General features: G+C 52.5%; 1 protein-coding gene and 1 non-coding gene across 3 annotated transcripts in view; both read right to left on the bottom strand.

The window, feature by feature from the left end:
* Positions 1-1,936: 1,936 nt before the first annotated feature.
* PTK7 (protein tyrosine kinase 7 (inactive)) overlaps positions 1,937-17,315 on the bottom strand; it is a 62,732-nt gene continuing 47,353 nt past the window's right edge. For both annotated transcript variants that reach the window (XM_027958974.3, XM_027958973.3), the window contains exons 14-20: positions 16,729-16,932; positions 15,400-15,555; positions 14,431-14,663; positions 13,218-13,298; positions 4,583-4,734; positions 3,608-3,786; positions 1,937-2,935 (exon numbers count right to left, since the gene is read on the bottom strand). In XM_027958974.3, coding sequence (XP_027814775.1) covers positions 2,775-2,935; positions 3,608-3,786; positions 4,583-4,734; positions 13,218-13,298; positions 14,431-14,663; positions 15,400-15,555; positions 16,729-16,932 — 1,166 coding nt within the window. In that variant the 3' untranslated portion in view covers positions 1,937-2,774. The remainder of the gene's footprint in view (positions 2,936-3,607; positions 3,787-4,582; positions 4,735-13,217; positions 13,299-14,430; positions 14,664-15,399; positions 15,556-16,728; positions 16,933-17,315) is intronic.
* TRNAG-CCC (transfer RNA glycine (anticodon CCC)) lies at positions 10,143-10,215 on the bottom strand. Its single transcript has one exon. It is a non-coding gene; the product is annotated as a tRNA-Gly (tRNA).

The following is a 17,315-nucleotide window of genomic DNA, read 5'->3' as shown; positions in this document are numbered from 1 at the left end:
AACTGGGGTGAATTCAATTATTGCACCCACTTTTCACACCTGTGTTGGAATGAGATATCTACATCCTTTCTGGTGCTGGTGTTGGGTTTTGACTTGTGATTTGCTTTAGCTGGTAAAATGTTAATACACTTACACTTTTAAATGTGCTAACATGGGACCTCTCCAGGGGTCCAGTGGTTGAGAATCTGCCTGCCAATGTAGGGGACCAAAGTTTGATCCCTGGTCCGGGAAGATTCCACATGTCTTGGAGCAACTAAGCCCAGGCACCACACTACTTAGCCCACGCTCTGCAAACAAGAGAAGCCACCACTGCGAGGCCCATGCACCACCACTAGAGAGCAGTCCCCACCCGCCACAACTAGAGAAAGCCTGAGCACTGCTACGAAGACCCAGCACAGCCATACGTAAGTAAATAATGTGCTGGCATGACCTGATGGGACTTCTTGTGCCCCTGCTCCTGCATGAGAGCATGGCATGGGGCCAGGAGAGGACACCCAAGCCAGACCTACAAGCTGGTACGAAGCCTGGGTGAACGCAGCGAAGTCCAGTCAAGATCAACCAAACCTCACCAACTTGCAGACGTGAGTGAGGAAAACATTATTCGTGTGAGATGTGGATTTTTTATGCAGAAGCACCACTGTAATAACTAAGACATTAGTTAACACCCCCAAACACATACCAAATACAACACACAACATTTGTAAAACAATACTTACCCATAAGGTATACAAGGTACTCTGACAGTTTTTATTACATTTCTTTTTTTTTTTTTTTTAATGCTGGGTGCAACCCACAGTTTGAAAAACACTGTTCTAGATAAATTGCTCTGGATTTTTTCACTACAACACATGAGGATGTACCACACTGTATATTCACAAGAGTGGCTCACTTATCAGTTGGGTGACCTCATGGAAACTACCTTGCCTCCCAAATGTGTGAACAGGGGACAAGAATATCTGGCTAACAGAGTGGTCGAACAAATTCAATATGAGATCATGCATATTAAATACTTAGCAAAGTGACTGGTACAAAACAAGTATTTAATAAATATTACCTATTCTCTTTAAAAATACTTTATTTATTTATTCTGACGTGCCAGGTCTTAGTTGTAGCATGTAGGATCTAAATCCCTGACCAGGGAGCGAACCTACATTGGGAGTGTGGAATCTTAGCCACTGGACCACCAGGGAAGTCCCAGCTGTTCATTACTGAAAAATCTGGTGAAGAACAGCAGGAACCAGAACAATTCCAGAAGTCAGGACTCATTTCTTGTGGATGGGAAACCATGCTGAAGTTCCAACCTGGGAGAGGGTGGCTGATGATGCGAGAGGTCTGGGCAATGAAGAGCCAGGAATCAAACCAGCTGAGGCTGAAAGCCCTGGAGCAGTGAGGCATTAAGTGCATCCTTGCTCAGTCCTGTCTTGTTCACTACCTTCCTAAAGTCTTGAAGGGACTCAGAGACCTGAAGGCATCATTAACTCCTTCTATCCCACCCTCACTAGTCCCCTCCTCACACGTCTTCACTTACCACCTGAATGTGAGTACATGGCCGGCCAGCAGAGAATAATTAGTTGGCATCAGAGAGCAGCACAGGATCAGAGAAACGAGATGACCTCGCCTCCTCTGAGCCCACATTCTCAGCTGCTCCTTGAGAGAATTGGTGGTTGAGTGGTTAAAGACTCCACGTTTTCACTGCCATAGCCTGGGTTCAATTCTTTGACTCAGTAATTAAGATCCAAAAGCTGAGTAGCACAACCAAGAAAAAAAAAGTTTCCAACTGCTCCACAAACCAGAGACCAGAGCCAGTGTCTTCCAGGTGTCCCTGCCCTGGCACCCCCACGCCAGGCTCCGAGAAGGCACACGGCTCCTTCTGATGTGCAAGGGAAGGAGGTACATCATTTATGGACAACGGGAGGGAGTGAGCATCCGAAGCAGGTTGTAAAAAAGGCTTCTTTATTGAGAGCAGCGAGTGTAAAAAAAACAAAACAAAACAAACAAACAACATAAAGGTGTGAGGCAGGGGTGGGGGGCCACCATCCTGTCTCCTCCAGGACCAACCCCCACTGTCCATGCCCTCCCACCCCACGCTGCAATTACATACAAAAGCCGCCCACGGTGCATACAAAAAAGGGCGGGTTATATAGTGTCAAAAGCTCCTGAAAACTCCTTCATCTGCCAGGCACTTAGGATGAGGAAAGGAGAGAAGGGTGGGAGGAGACTCGGGGCTGGGTTGGGACTGGGTCAGAGTCTATGCGTCCATGGGGGAGGACTCGCTGGCCGTGTCCTCCACAATCCAAGTGCAGACCCCAAAGTGGGCCCTGGGGGGCCAGAACCACCCAGGACTTGAGTATAAGGAAGCCCCTTGAAGCCAGCTCACCCACAGCCCAGCACCACACACCCCCACCCCGCCAGCATGAAGTTGGCAGGTGGGTGGCAGAACTGGACCTGGACAAGGGGAGAAGACCCAGGCCAGAAATTGGGGTTACCTGAGGCACCCACACTGTCCCTGACGGGGGTAGGGGTGGCAGAGAAAGCTGCCCAGACCAAGGCCCCAGCTACCCAGTCTGGGTCCGAATCAGCCTCTCCAAAGGGCTGAAGGTGGGGAAGAGAAAGAAAGCCCAGGCCCTGCCAGTCCTCAGCAGTGCCTGTGGTGCCAGGGTGGGGACCCTGGGGCCCAGGAGGACTGGGATCTAGCCCCTCATGCTGTGGGCACCCCCCAGGAAGTCCTCCCCTGCCCACGCCATCCTGAGGCACAGCCTGCCTGGGCTCCCTCCTCACGGCTTGCTGTCCGTGGGGCTGTCTCCCAGGGTGTTAGCGATCTCACTGAAGGAGGGCCGATCCTTGGGGCTGAGGGCCCAGCACCGCTGCATCAGCCGGTAGAGCTTGGAAGGGCAGCCCTCAGGCTGCGGGAGTCTGGCCTTCCCAGCCTGCAAGTCTGCGGGAAGAAGGGTAGTCAAAATATTTAACCACCTGTCCAATACTTGGTGGGCTTTCCAGGTGGCTCAAGAATCCACCTGCCAATGTAGGGAGACATGGGTTTGATCCCTGGGTCGGGAAGATCCCCTGGAGTAGGAAATGGCAACCCACTCCAGCATTCTTGCCTAGGAAAATTCCATGGACAGAGAAGCCTGGCGGGCTGCAGTCCACGCGGTCCCAAAGAGTTGGACGTGACTGAGCATGCATGCCAACACTCTCCGGAGCCTGCAGTTCCCAAAGGCAGCCACGAGAGGGAGACTCTCGGGGGCACTGGACAGTGCGGGTGAGAAAAAGATTCAAGCAGTTCTTGGCAAGTCTCTTGCAACTGAAGGAAAGGGCCTTCCCTGGTGACAGTTCCCACTGGCGGGAGGGGGCAGGGTCCACGCTGCACAAGAAGCAGCCCGTGCTCGGGGGCTAAAGTGGGGTCAATGGGCAGGCATCAGAGTGGCTAGAGTGACCACGACAGGGACAAGGGTTATTTACCAAGCGGTATGAATGTGTGTCGGGAATCTCACAAGTGGAACGGCCATATCCATATACCTGCGGACACCAGCCCTGAGGGGAGGCAGGCTGAACCGGCCCCAGGACCCCAAGTAAGCTCTCCACCGAGAGAACACGGAGAACTGCCTACCTGCCAGCACCTCGTCGTCCGCCTGCCCACCATGGGGCATCTCCCCGTGGGTGAACACCTCCCACATCAGCACGCCGAAAGCCCAGACGTCAGACTTGGTGGAGAAGTCACCCTCCAGGATGGCCTCGGGGGGCATCCAGCGCAGGGGCACCCAGGCCTGGCGGAAGTGGTAGTACTCACTGTGGGACAGAAGGACACAGAGGCAGTGGGGTGGGGAGAGGGGCACGGCCTGGGACCCCAGCCTCACCCCAAGAGTCTGGTCTCATACCCCGGCTGGAGCCCAGGTTTCCTCTATCAAGACATCCTGGGGAAATTGAAACATTTTTGTTTAGCAAGGGGTGGGGGCATACATACACCAGACAAAATCTAGAGGCATCCGTGTGGGGTCTGATGGTTTAAAAATTCCCTTAAGGATCAGACTTTGCCAAAATATCAATATTTTTTAAAAGCTTCTAGTCATACTTACTTTATTAGTTTAAGAGTGTGAAAAATGCATATGTTAAGTAGAAAGAAATTTGAAAGAACTTTACTGGTGATGAACCAACCATGACTAAAGCAACAGCCAGACAAACCGTGGTGAGTCAGAGCTGGGATGACTCAGGGTGTTGGGGGGGTTCCTGGAGGCACTACGTAGCGTGTATTCCAGAGTGATCTCTGGCCGTGGGTGCTGAGCTTTAAGTCTTAGGCTTAAAAAGAACAATGACTGAATTCAGGAAGTAACAGAGGAACCCCTATGGATAGTTAAATTATATAGAAACTAGTTCTTCGTTTTAAAGATTTATAATTTCTTACCACTAGAGAAAAGCGTAAGGTCAGGGAGCTGAGGTCGACTGGCTGGGGTGCCTCTGCAGCCTTGGGAGAGGGTGGGAGGGGTCTAGGCCCCTTCCCCCAGGCCCTTCAGCTTTGGACTAGGCCCCTCCGCCAGCCCAGCTGTGTCTGCCCTCCGCCCCTTGCCATCCTACCCACGCCCCCTACCTGTTGTACACATCCTTGCTGAGCCCCAGGGCCGACACCTTCACCTGTCTCTGAGCGCTGACCAGGCAGTTGCGAGCGGCTAGGTCTTTGTGCACGAAGCGGTTGTTGGACAGGTGCTCCATGCCCAGGGCCACCTGGGTGCACAGGCCCACCTGGAACAAGGAAGGGGCTCGTCAGAGCAGCCCAGGACCTCGGGTTTCAGGGACTGCCCTTGACACAGCCCTTGGTGGGGCTCTCAGGGGCATTAACACGATGCTTAGGAAGCCCCAGAGCAGAGGCCCAGTAGCCTGTTTCCTTCTCATAAAAGGACCTGCCTCCTGGGTCCTTGGAAGAACTGAATTTAATGAAATGAAGTGCTCCCCCCACGCACAGCAGGTGATAGACTAAGTGAGTGGCAGATGGGGTGGGAAGAACACACGGTAACCAGCTGCTGAATTGAAAAAAAAAAAAAAAGTATAATATTAAAAAACAATCATATGTGTGTATAAAATTTGTGTGTAAGTGAAAGTAGATACCCACATACATACACAAACTGTTGCCTCTGAGAAGGGGGACGGAAGGCCGGAGAGAGAAAAGTAGGGAAACTTGGTTTCTATTTTTTGTTGTGAACTACATATAGAAAAGTTCACTAAATATATGTCTACTTTCATGAATAATTATAACGCCCACACTCAGGTAACAGACATCAAGTTAAGAGAAAAAAAAAAAAATCAACAATGCTAGGCACCCCCCCCCAAAACCCCCATTGACTCCTTCCCCATCACGAATGCTCCCTTTTTCAAGAGGTAATCACCATCCTTCTGGGATAATAATTTCTTGGCTGTTCTTTATAGTTTTACCACTTACGCATATGTTCCTCAGCAATACAATTCAGTTTTGCCTGTTTTAGAACCAGATAAAGCTGGAAGCACACAAAACGTGTATCTTTTTTGTGCCTTGATTCTTTCACTTAACATTGGGAGAGTCACCCTTTTTTGAGATATCATTGTACGGAGTTGTTTTTCATCATAAAGATATCATAACTTATTTATTCTTTTTTTAAATGTCTATTTTTAAAATATCTATTTATTTCACTGCACTGGGTCTTAGTTGCCGCACATGGGACCTTTAGCTGCAGCATGTGGGATCTTGCTCCCCTACCAGGGATCAAACCCTGGCCCCCTACATTAGGAGCTTGGAGTCTCAGCCACTGGAGCACCAGGGAAGTCCCCATAATTTATTCTTTCTAGGGCCAGAGGACATTTGTGTTTCCACCCCCACCCCCACACAAATTTTGGCTATTGAGAACAGTGCTGCTACAAATGTTCTTATGAGTGTATACACGCAGGAGTTTCTCTAAAATATCTCACATAGGGTCAGCACTGTGAGTAGTTTCAGCATTAGAAAATAATGTAAACTTATCTTCCAAAGTACAGAAATAAATAAAATGTAAGAGAGTTGGGGAGATTTTTCGCTGCTACCTTTTTAAAATGTTTGAGCCATGTCCATGTAGTATATATAATACATTACGTGCTGTGTTTAGTCACTTGGTTGTATCCAACTCTTTGTGACCCTTTGGACTGTAGCCTGCCAGGCTCCTCTGTCCATTCTAGGCAAGAATACTAGAGTGGGTTGCCATTCTCCAGGGGATCTTCCCAATCCGGGGGATCGAACCCACATTTCCTGTGTCTCCTGCAGTGCAGGCAGATTCTTTACCCACTGAGCCACTGGGGAAGCCCATAATATACTATATTAAACGTAATTATAATTAAGATACACTAACATTTTAAAACATACATCAATGCATTGAATGCATATTAATTGAGCATCTATTGAATACCATACAACTGAGTGCTGTGGAATACGACAGGGATGGCAAGACTGGGCTCCTGGTGTGAAGGCAGTCTAGGAGGTAAGAACTGTACCTGCAGAAGGGCGCCATCACCTAGGGGGAAGGTGAGCCACGCCAAACAAAGGTAAAATCAGAGCGCCAGGGAGTGCTTGTAAAGACCAATGGCCCCTTCACCTCTGTCAACCCCTTCTAAACCTTGGGAGGACACCGAGGGACACACAGAACATGCAGCATTTCCCTGAGTATAAAAACAAGGCAAATGGAAATCCAAAGAGGTCCCCGTGGAAGGTAACTTACTGGCCAGCTGTGTGTCTCTTCCCGCACAGACACACTCTGGGCATCCACAAGGGAGTAGCCACCCATCACATATGTGATCACAAAAAGATGAGAAGAACGTGGCCTGGGAATTCCCTGGCAGTCCAGAGGTTAGAGTTCCACACTTCTACTGCAGCAGGGCACGGGCTCGATCCCTGGTAGGGGAACTAAGATCCTACATGCTGCGCAATCCGGCCAAAAGAAAAACAGAGAACATGGCCAATGACCAGTATCATCGGTGATCAAGAAAATACTAATTAAGACCCAACAAGGTATCATTTGCCACATATCTGATTATAAAAGGTCAAAAGCCTTCAGCTTATCTCCAATAGTTCAGAAAAATGCATTAAAATAATAATATACATAGATAGAGAAGAATAAAGCAAACTAGGCAAAATAAACAATCTGGATAAAGAGTCTATAGGAGTTCCTTGAACCTTACTATTATAGTCTTTTAAGTTTGAAATATCAAAATGAAGTTTAATCAAACACACACACACACACACAGAGGCCAACAAACACATAAAAAATAATACAGAAACAAAAGCAGCCTGTGTGTGGACCAATGAGAGTATGTCACAGATTAACCAAGACTATCTATGGCCGTACCAGGGCTTCTCGGTGGCTCACAGGTAAAGAATCTGCCTTCAATACAGAAGCAGCTGGAGGTATGGGTTTGATCTCTGGGTCAGGAAGATGCCCTGAAGGAGGAAATGGCAACGCACTCCAGTATTCTTGCCTGGAAAATCACATGGACAGAGGATTTTCTGTCCACCAGGCTACGTGGACAGTCCATGGGGCTACAGTCCATGGGGTGGGCTACAGTCCATGAGGTCTCAAAAGTCGGAAATGGCTAAAGCGACTGAATAGGCACGCATACACAGCCATACCACCCTGGACACACCTGATATTGTCTGATTATGTTTAGTGTGATTCTTGGTCCCTGAAGTTCAAAAGGGTGCAAAAGTGAATGTGAGTGGTCGAGGGGCTGCTCCCACCTTACCCCAGGGCAGGAAGGAGTCAGAGAGAAGGAGTCAGGGCACTTGCTGAGCCAGGCTGGCTGCTGCCCTGCCAGCTCCCTGTGAGGTGGACTCCTCAGCTTTGCCCACAGTCCAGGCTGATGCCAAAGCCTGGCTCTTCCCTCAGCACCACAGCTGGCCCTCCCGGGTCACCTCACCAGGCAGGGGCCCAGAAACAGCGACCTGCCATCAGGGAGGCAAGCGGTGGGCTGCTGCCTGTGGACTGGCCCCTCCGCATCCCAGGCTGAGCCCGAGCAGCTTCAATGGCCTGGCCCCCAGGGTCACTGCAGGGCGGACAGAGGATCCGAGTCCGAACACACTGGCAGCAGGGTCACTGTGAAAGCAGCCCTCGGTCTGCGTGCTCTGGCCCGTGAGATCCCTGCAGGCTTCGCTGCCCCCACTAGAGGTTTGCTAACTGTGCTCACAACCTATTAGAAGGTCACAAAACCCACTTACTGAATTTTCATCAGCATTTTTTGGGGGGATTGAAAATATCAGAGAGCATCATACTTGGTAAGGGTCAGTATCATTCATGGAACGTTCTTCATATATATACATGTCTATGTTGCATTGTGATGTAAAAAAAGCACTTTTTTTTTTTCTCAGTCAAGAAAAATTTAAAAAAACAGTATGGACATCCCTGGTGGTGCAGTGGCTAAGACTCTGTGCTCCCAATGCAGGGGACTCAGGTTTGATCCCTGGTCAGGGAACTAGATCCCACGTGCTGGAACAAAGTGTCCACGTGTCACAACTAGCAACTAAAAATCCCACATGCCACCCCTGAAGATCACGTGTGCTGCAGCTAGGATCCGGTCCAGTCAAATAAACAAACATTTTAACAAACAAAAACGATCTATACCTCAACTGTCCAGAACAGTAGCTCCCAGCTACTTAAGTTAGTAAAAGCTTTAGTAACATAAAAATTCAGTTCCTCAGTCTCTCTAGCCACATCCTAAGTGCTCAATAACCCCACAGGGCTGGGGCCTTCCACACTGGATGGCACAGGCATGGAACGTTTCTACCACCGAGGGAAGTTCTATTAGGCAGGGCTGACCCGAACCATCACCAACCCGGACATGCTCAAGATCCAATATATCGACCGACACTGCAGATGCAAACGGGCTGAACTCAGGCCACAAGCAGGAAAGCTCATCTTCCTGGTGCATTTTCCTTATCAAAACGGAAGCCACAGGACTTAACTGGTGATCCAGGGGCTAGGACTCCACACTCCCAAGGCAGGGGGCCTGAGTTCAATTCCTGGTCAGGGAACTAGATCCCACATGCCGTAACTAAGGGTTTGCAGGTCACAAGCAGAGATTTCACACGCTGTGTGCCACTACTAACAGCAGGTGCAGACAAATGAAAATAATCATAATTTTTGTTTAAGGTAAAGCCACAAAATCTCTGGAGAGCTTCCAAATGACTGTGCGGGCCAGTGAGGAGAGGTCAGGTCAATGGGTCCACGAGGATGACTGAGCCCTCCCTGGGTGCAGGGCCCGACAGTTATTCTCCACAGAAAAGCAGAGACTGCTCCCCCAAGAGCTCTGGTTCCCAGGCTGTCATCCTCAGAAAGCCTCAAGTACCACTGATGGTAAAAAGGCCTCAGAAATGGACACTCCACTTCAGGCGTCAGAGCCCCAGGGCAATGTCCAGTCTTGTCTGGTTGTCGCTAAACAACAGACAAAGGCTTTTGTCACGAGCTCCCGTGGACTCGCCTTCCTCCTCACCCTGCCCTCTCTGCTCTGGCTCACAAGCTCCTCAATCTGCTGCTAGTCATAGGAGCAGAAGAGAGAGGACTTGGCTCGGTGACCAACTTGCCATCTTTCCAGAGAGGCAGTGCTTCTGGAAATACTGGCTGAGCGAGGACAGTAAAAGGGAATGCTGTTAACCCCAGCCAATTAAGTGTTTTCTTATTGCTGGGCGAGCCGCCATCGGATGGCCACGGGATTAATCTTCAAACACTGTTACAAAGACTTGCACTTTGGTGAAGACCAGACCCACCCTTCCTTCCAACTTTTATACCCTGGGGGCTCGCCTGAGTTCTGGCCAAGCCCCTGTGACACTTCCTGGGTCTACTCAGACAGCCGGCGCTTCCTGTCCAGCTTCTGACTGCTTAAAGCAAAAGTGGGCACCAGGTGTACTAGCCTGCTCCTGCCCGTCACTAGTCTGCAGATGATCCATGAAGAAGTCACAGGTTACAGGGCTCAGACTTCAAAACCCTTCACCTTATCAACCACTTTAACGAGCATCACCTACAACCATGCCAATACCTAGGGCCCTCGTATGTTCTTTTTAAAAATATTTTACGTATTTATTTAGGGTCTCAGTTGCAGTATGCAGGAAATTTAGTTGCGGCATATGAACTCTTAGCTTGGTTTCAATATGTGGGATCTAGCTCCCTGACCAGGGATCAAACCTGGGCCCCCTGCACTGGGAGTGCAGAGTCTTAGCCACTGGACCACCAGGGACGTTTCCGCACATCTTTGATCTCCTCCACTGCAGACCAGGAATCCTCCTGGGACTCCCAGCAGCTCACCCACACCAAGCACGGCACTCTCATTCCAGCTGTAGCTGACCAAGGAGCAGCCTGCCTACCACTCCGTCTCCCTTTAAAATCTGACCATGTTCTCCTTCCGTCCCCCCAGGAAGGACCCTAGAAACATAAAGTGGCACAGCGGCTCACTACATTATTAGCACAAGAAAGCATCTAACAAGGTTTGATGTGCCTTTCTTAAGGATTTTCATTTTCACGGAATCCCCCAAAGGAAGTTTTTCAAACTACCCGTCAAAACCCACATGGGAACTTCCCTGCTAGTGCTGGGCTGTGCTTAGTCGCTCAGTTGTGTCTGACTTTTTGCGACTCCATGGACCCTAGCCCCCGCCAGGCTCCTCTGTCCACGGGGATTCTCCAGGCAAGAATACCGGAGTGGGTTGCCATGCCCTCCTCCATGGGATCTTTCCAACTCAGGGATCAAACCCAGGTCTCCTGCACTGCAGGTGGATTGTTTACCATCAGACGGTAAAGCCACCAGAGAAGCCCATGAATACTGGAGTGGGTAGCCTGACCCTTCTCCTGGGGATCTTCCCAACCCAGGAGTCGAACTGGGGTCTCCTGCATTGTAGGAGGATTCTTTACCAGCTCAGCCACCCGGGAAGCGCTGCTAGGGCAGTGGATAGGAATCTGCCTGCCAATGCAGGGGACCCAGGTTCGATCCCTGCTCTGGGAAGATTCCACATGTGGTGGAGCGATTAAGCCTATGCACTACAACTACTGAGCCCTGGTGTCAGAGTTACTGAAGCCTGCACCCCCTAGAGTCAGCAAGTCTCAACTACGGAGCTCGCATGCTACAGCTACTGAAACTGAAGAGCTCAGAGCCTGTGTTCCAGGAAAAGAGAAGCCACCAGAACGAGAAGCCACCAGATCAAGAAGCCCCAGCACCGCAAGTAGAGAATCGTCCCCACTCTCTGCAACTAAAGAAAGCCCACGTGCAGCAACAAAGAGCCAGCTTAGCCAAAAAATAATTTCTTTAAAAAAAGACCCGTATAGTTCTCAAAATCAATTTAGTGGGTTAAAAATAAATACAGGATGAGAAATATTAATAGCATCAAATACAGTGTTGTGAAAGCTTAATTTTAGCTTTAAGTGTGTATGTGTGGGGCGGGGGGGGGGGGGATGTGCTGGGCCATGATATAAAATGCATTTCTTATAGGAGACTCTAAGCAAAACCATTTCAAGCCACTGTCCTATCCCAAGGCTCCTTAAACCTTAATTAGCTTAAGAATCAGCTGGAGAGCTTATTTGAAAACTTTCGGCCTTCAGATCCCACTCGCAAAGACTCTGCCATAAGTCTGAGGTATGGTCCAGAAATTTACAGTGTTTCGTCCTTCCCCCACCATCCAATGCAGAATACTGTCCTCGGAGAGTGTGGAAACCAACTTATTGAAGTTTCCCCATCAAGTTCAAGATGCTTGGGTAACAAAGTGTGCAAGAGATCTTCAGCAAAGGTGGTGATGATTTCAGCCAGATTCCCTCAGGTCACGTGAAGGAAATAACTGACTTCCTGTTCCTTGCCTACACCCCTGTCCCAGCCACAACAACATACCTAGGCTCCCCTTCTCCCACCATTCACCTACTTCTTATCCTGAAGACTTGAATTTGAGTGGCTTTCTTTGTTAAGATTGTCTGTCCACCTAAAGGACACGGACATCTTCAAGGTCTCTTGCGTCTCTTATGACATTCTTTATGTCTCTTGCCGTCTCTTATCTGAAGTCTGTAAAGCATGTGCTCCATTCGTTTATCCAAGCTCTCCCCCCAGATCTTTAGTGCCCAAGGACACCCCACAGCCTCAAGTTTGGATTCCCAAGGGCCCTGGGCACCATGACTGGCCCAATGACAATTCACTGGTTCCCTGCGTGCTCTCGTTTGTGAGCTCTGGGGTCCTGACATCCCATCCAGCTGGCAAGAGCTATCCTGTCCTGCAGTATCCCATCTCCAGCCACTGCAAACTGTCCTGTGGCTTCTCAGAGACGGAGGCAGGGACACCACACCAGGAGGCCAGCTCACTGGCCTTGTCCAGGCCTCAGCAAATTCACCTGTGATGGGAAGAGGTCAGCCTGAAGGTCACAGAGCTGCTCCTGGAGAGAGATCGAGGGCAGCCAGGGTTCCCCCCACCCCCGGTGCCTGATCAACCAGCCACACCTTGCCATGACCCGGGTCAGCCTCCAGGCCGGGAACAGTCACCCGGAAAGGAGGCCCAGCAGTCTGCCTCCTGCCCTGAGCTTTGCTTGCTTATGTGGTGACATCACTGTCACCGTGGACACAGAGTACCTGGTCACATGGAAGCAGGGAGGGGGGAGGGGAGGGGAGGAGGCGGTGGGCAGGGAGAACTGGGCACAGAAGGCAAGGTCCGAGGCGGACAGGGGGTCGTAGGAAGCATTCCCTTCTTCACTGTTTCAGCCCAGGTCTGTGCCTCCACAGGGCCCTGGCCAGGGCTCTGTGCCAGAGGCAGGAGCAGAACCGGAAGGAAAGGCTGGGCAGCCCACAGCCTGAGTGAGAGCAAAAGCGTGAAAACCACAGGCGGTGAAACCCTGGCGGCCCATCCACACCCTCGGGGGATGAGGGAACACGCTCAGGGCCGCGCCCAGCCCCACCGGCCTCCAGACGCCTGGGCTGCCGGCTGCCCCTTCAGCTCAGCGCCCTCCGCAGCCGTCGTGCTCCATAGCCCGGGCCAAGGGCGGCGCTTCTCCACAAAAGCAGTGGGGCCACACAGGGCGGCTCACAGGCTGCGACCGGTCACTTGGCCCATCTCAGCCTCAGTGTCTCTACCCACTGCAGGGAAGTGACGCCATCCCAGAGGATCACTGTGCTCCCTGAGTGCTCACCTCGGGGCCTGGCCCGCAGGCAGCGCTCCACCAGAGCACCTGCTAGAAGACCGCCAGGCTCCCGACCCCCGACCCCCACCATCCTCACCTTCTGCTTTGTGCTGAGGGGCTGCGACTTCAGCTTCTCATCCTTGCTCTTGGAAATCCTCAGGAACTGTTTAAGATCTCCCTGAGGAAAAACCCAGCATCTCTGTCGGGTCACAGCCCAGCTGGTATCCCCCCGACCCCAAACCCAACCCCAGTGGGTGCTCACAGGGCGCCTGCCCCAGTGGGAGGGGGTGAGGACCCCTGACCTGACTGCCCGACCCTCAGCCCAGAGCCCCTCCCAGGGGAGAGTCTAGTGGCAACTAAAACTTACAGGAAGCATCTCCTAGAACAGCGGTCCCCAGGCTTTTTGGCACTAGGGACCAGTTTCGTGGAAGACAAGTTTTTCCACAGTCTGGGAGGGGATGGTTTCAGACCAGCTCAAGCGCATTACATTCATCATGCACAGTTTGTTTCTACCACGATTCCATCAGCTCCACCTCAGGTCATCAGGCATCAGATTCCAGAGGTGGGAGACCCTGTCCTAGAGGCTCCGGGTCAGAAAGGGAGGAGGACAGTCACTGCTGCCCTCGGGGGAGCCCCCAGACAGGCAGGCAAAACACGGCCCCCGACCCTCGGTCTTCACAGACCCCCGGCAGGAAAGCCTCGTCCTCTAGACCTAACACAGATGGGACCCTAGCGGCAGAAACATGCGCCAAGTGCTCGGAAGCCCTCGTTCATGGAAAGACGAGGGTCACTCCTCGCCCTTCCTGCACCCGAGCTGCAGCGTCTGCCATGCAGCCATTTTCGAGGACCAAGGGGACTAGACCCAGTGAGCCCGGGACTGCAGAGTGAGGGGCAGGGCCGGGCAGCACCAGCGGGGAGAGAGAGAAGGCCGGTGGCTAAGCGAACGCTGTCCCTCCAGTGGTACCGGCTGCAGGGAAAGCAAAGCCAGGTTCTCCTTATGTTTATTCTCAAGGGCTGACAGGCCCTGGGGAGAGTGAGAAATGGCAAACCAAAGGAAACCAGAGTCAGGGAAAAGGGCCTGGAAGGCGTCCCTGCCGCTGGGCTGAGGAAGAAGCTGGAAGAAAACTGGGACCAAACCCCAGACAGGGGGCCAGCAGGTGGGAAAGGGGCTGAGGGTAAGGAAAGGCAGGGTCGGAGCTGGGGGGACGGCGGCTGAACACCTCACGGTGGCGACGCAGGCTCCCATCACTGCCCCCCCCAGGTCGGGCGCCGCCCCCGCCCGAGCCCCCAGGGCGCCCCCAGCCGCCTACCAAGTCCACGTACTCCAGCACCATGTAGTGCGGCTCTGCCTCGCGGCACAGCCCCAGCAGCCGCACCACGTTGGCGTGGTTCAGCTTCCCAAACATCTCGAACTCCCTCCGGAAGTCCAGCTGCTGCTGCTCGTCCCGGCTCTGCAGGCTCTTCACGAGCACCAGGGTCTCAGGCAGCCCTTCTTCCAAGCCCTGTGCCTTCGCCAGGAACACCTCCCCAAACTCGCTCTTGCCTGTGGGCATAGGACTGAGTCAGCCAGCTGAGGATGCCCCTGACTTGGGAGGCACCTGGCCGGGGTCACATGCGGAGGCGTCTCTCTGCTCCCGCCCAGCTAGACCAGGAGTGGCACCGGCTGTGTGTGCAACTCTGAGCGAACCCCTTCCCCTTCGGCCCTGGGACTGGCAGTCTCTAACAGTGAAATAAAGGGGTCAGATTAACAGTACTTTCTAGAAGGTGGTCTGTATGAGAATTTTAGGTGATTCACTGTTAACACGTCTTCTATACTTTAACCTATACCCATAAAACACAGATCCATAACTTCTCAGTTTTTCCTACAACTAAGCTTGTTGTTTTTGTTCAGTCACTCAGTCACGTCTGACTCTTTGCGACCGCATAGACTGCAGCATGCCAGGCCTCCCTGTCCTTCACTATCTCCCGGAGTTTGCTCAGACTCATGTCCATCGAGTCGACAGAGCTCAATTTTTTTGAAAGGTAAGAGAAAGTCAATCTAAAGAAAACATCAAGTGAATGATACACACGAATGACAAAGATCTCGGGGGTGGGATGGGGACAACGGGCACACGGGGACCCACTGGGCCCGGCCGCCCTGATGCTCCCTCTGTTTCCGAGGTTCTGGGCTTCAGGGCCTCCAGAGGCACCAGCCCCTGGTGTAGCTGAAGACAGACCTGGAGCCTCTAGTTAAGTGGGGGTGGGGGGGTTGGGGGGGGATGGTGGCCATGGCAACACACCCAGCGTGGTGATGGGCTGCAGGCTGGCCCGCGGGAAGTGCATCTTGTCGCTCGTGCTGTGGCGCTTGCTGGTGGCGGCGGAACCGGAGCCCAAGCTGGTCAAGGCCACCTCCTCCTGGATCTCGGCCGAGGGCTGTCCGTTCTGCAGAGGCCCGCCTGGGAAGAGGGGGCGAGGGGGAGTGAGGATGAGACTGGCCACCACGGGGGCTGTAATTCTTTCCCACAATCTCCCACTCCCACCAAAGGGATCCAATCCTTCTGATCTACACAATGTCCACACACAATCTGGTCAACGAACAGAAGGGGCTGGGGAGAGGGAGCCCAGCACTCCTTAGGGTCTGACCACTTATTGACATAGCCGATTACAATCTTTGAAAAGAGACAGCACAAGTCTCAGCTGAGTCACTGGTCCCTGGACAGCCTGGTGACATAAAGGTTTTTGCTTTCATAGGGTCTCCTAGGTGCAAAGCTCTAAACAGGCACAAAGGCTCTAAAAATCACAACAAGGGGAACTCTAGTCCTGCTCCTAAACCCCTAAAATGAGAGGGGAGACACAGCCGTGTCCCTAGGGGGCTCCCGGTGGAGGAGAGGAAGGGTAGGAGGAGGGAAACAGGCAGACCGAGCCCCCCACCCCACCTCAGTAAACTCAAAGACTAGCGGAGGGAGAGACAAGATGTGCAAGGAAACGCTAATGCATTTGAGCCAGGCTGCTCAGAAGTGGAGGCCCTGAGAATCAGCCAGCTCCAGGGGGGCGGGTGGAGGGGTGGGGGCTGGGAGTGAAAGTCGCTCAGTCGTGTCCGACTCTTGGTGACCCCAAAGACTATACAGTCCATGGAATTCTCCAGGCCAGAATACTAGTGGGTAGCCGTTCCCTTCTTCAGGGGATCTTCCCAACCCAGGGATCAAACCCAGGTCTCCCACATTACAGGCAGATTTTTTACCAGCTGAGCCATCAAGGAAGCCTATCCCTTCTCCAGGGGACCTTCCCGACCCAGAAATCAAACCAGGGCCTCCTACATTGCAGGTGGATTCTTTACCAGGTGAGCTACCAGGGAAGCCCTATAGTGAAATTATGCCTGTGGTTTAGAACTGCAGGGAAAAGGCAGGGAAACACAGGAGGCTAGCCTGAGACTCCAATGAGGAAGACTTGAGCCAGGCTGCTCAGAAGCAGAGGCCCTGGGAATCAGCCAACATGGGGGCGGGGGTTGAGCGGGGAAGGGGGTGGGTGCGGCTCTGCTTTGGCTCCAAATGCTGCACTTTCCTCCACGGCCACTGGAGGGCGCTCAGCACCTGCGCGCGGCACCGCCTCCCTCTTCCAGGGCCCCTCACCGTTGAGGCACTCCATCTCTGGCTCCTCGCCCTCCGGCTGCTTCTGAAGCCGCTTGGCCTTGCAGCGCTTCTTGCAGTAGAACATGAGGCCCAGCACGGCGATGATGTAGGCCACAGCGGCGCCCACCGACAGCCCGATGGTCTGGATCATCTTGTAGGGGGGAGGGCTGCCCGGGCCCTCCGATTCCTCCAGCACTGGCTTGTCTGAGAGACACACAGACAGGTGTAGGCAGGGGCAACTAGGGCGAATGCAGCCCTACTGCTCTGCCGGCTCTCTCCACTGCACACATTCAACAGCCTCCGGGACTACTTGATGCCCTGACCAAGCCGGAGCAACCTCGGAGGGTCACCCCTGTCACTGGCTTCAACAAGGTCCAGTTCCTGGGGGCCCACTGAGGCCAGAGAGAGCTCTGCAGGATTTGAGTGATTTCCAGGCTGTTTCTGAACCCAGACACAAGCCCAGGACACACATCAGAAGCACACCACAGTCGGCCCCATCACAAACCCACACCATTGTTAACAAGCGTCCTTAGTGACTTGAAATCTTGAGTCAGGCCCTACAGAGCTGCATGTGGGAACTTCTAATT

The sequence above is a fragment of the Ovis aries genome, chromosome 20 (genome assembly GCF_016772045.2).
Source record: "Ovis aries strain OAR_USU_Benz2616 breed Rambouillet chromosome 20, ARS-UI_Ramb_v3.0, whole genome shotgun sequence".
Taxonomy (NCBI): Eukaryota; Metazoa; Chordata; class Mammalia; order Artiodactyla; family Bovidae; genus Ovis; species Ovis aries.
This window is presented reverse-complemented; position numbering and strand designations above follow the sequence as displayed.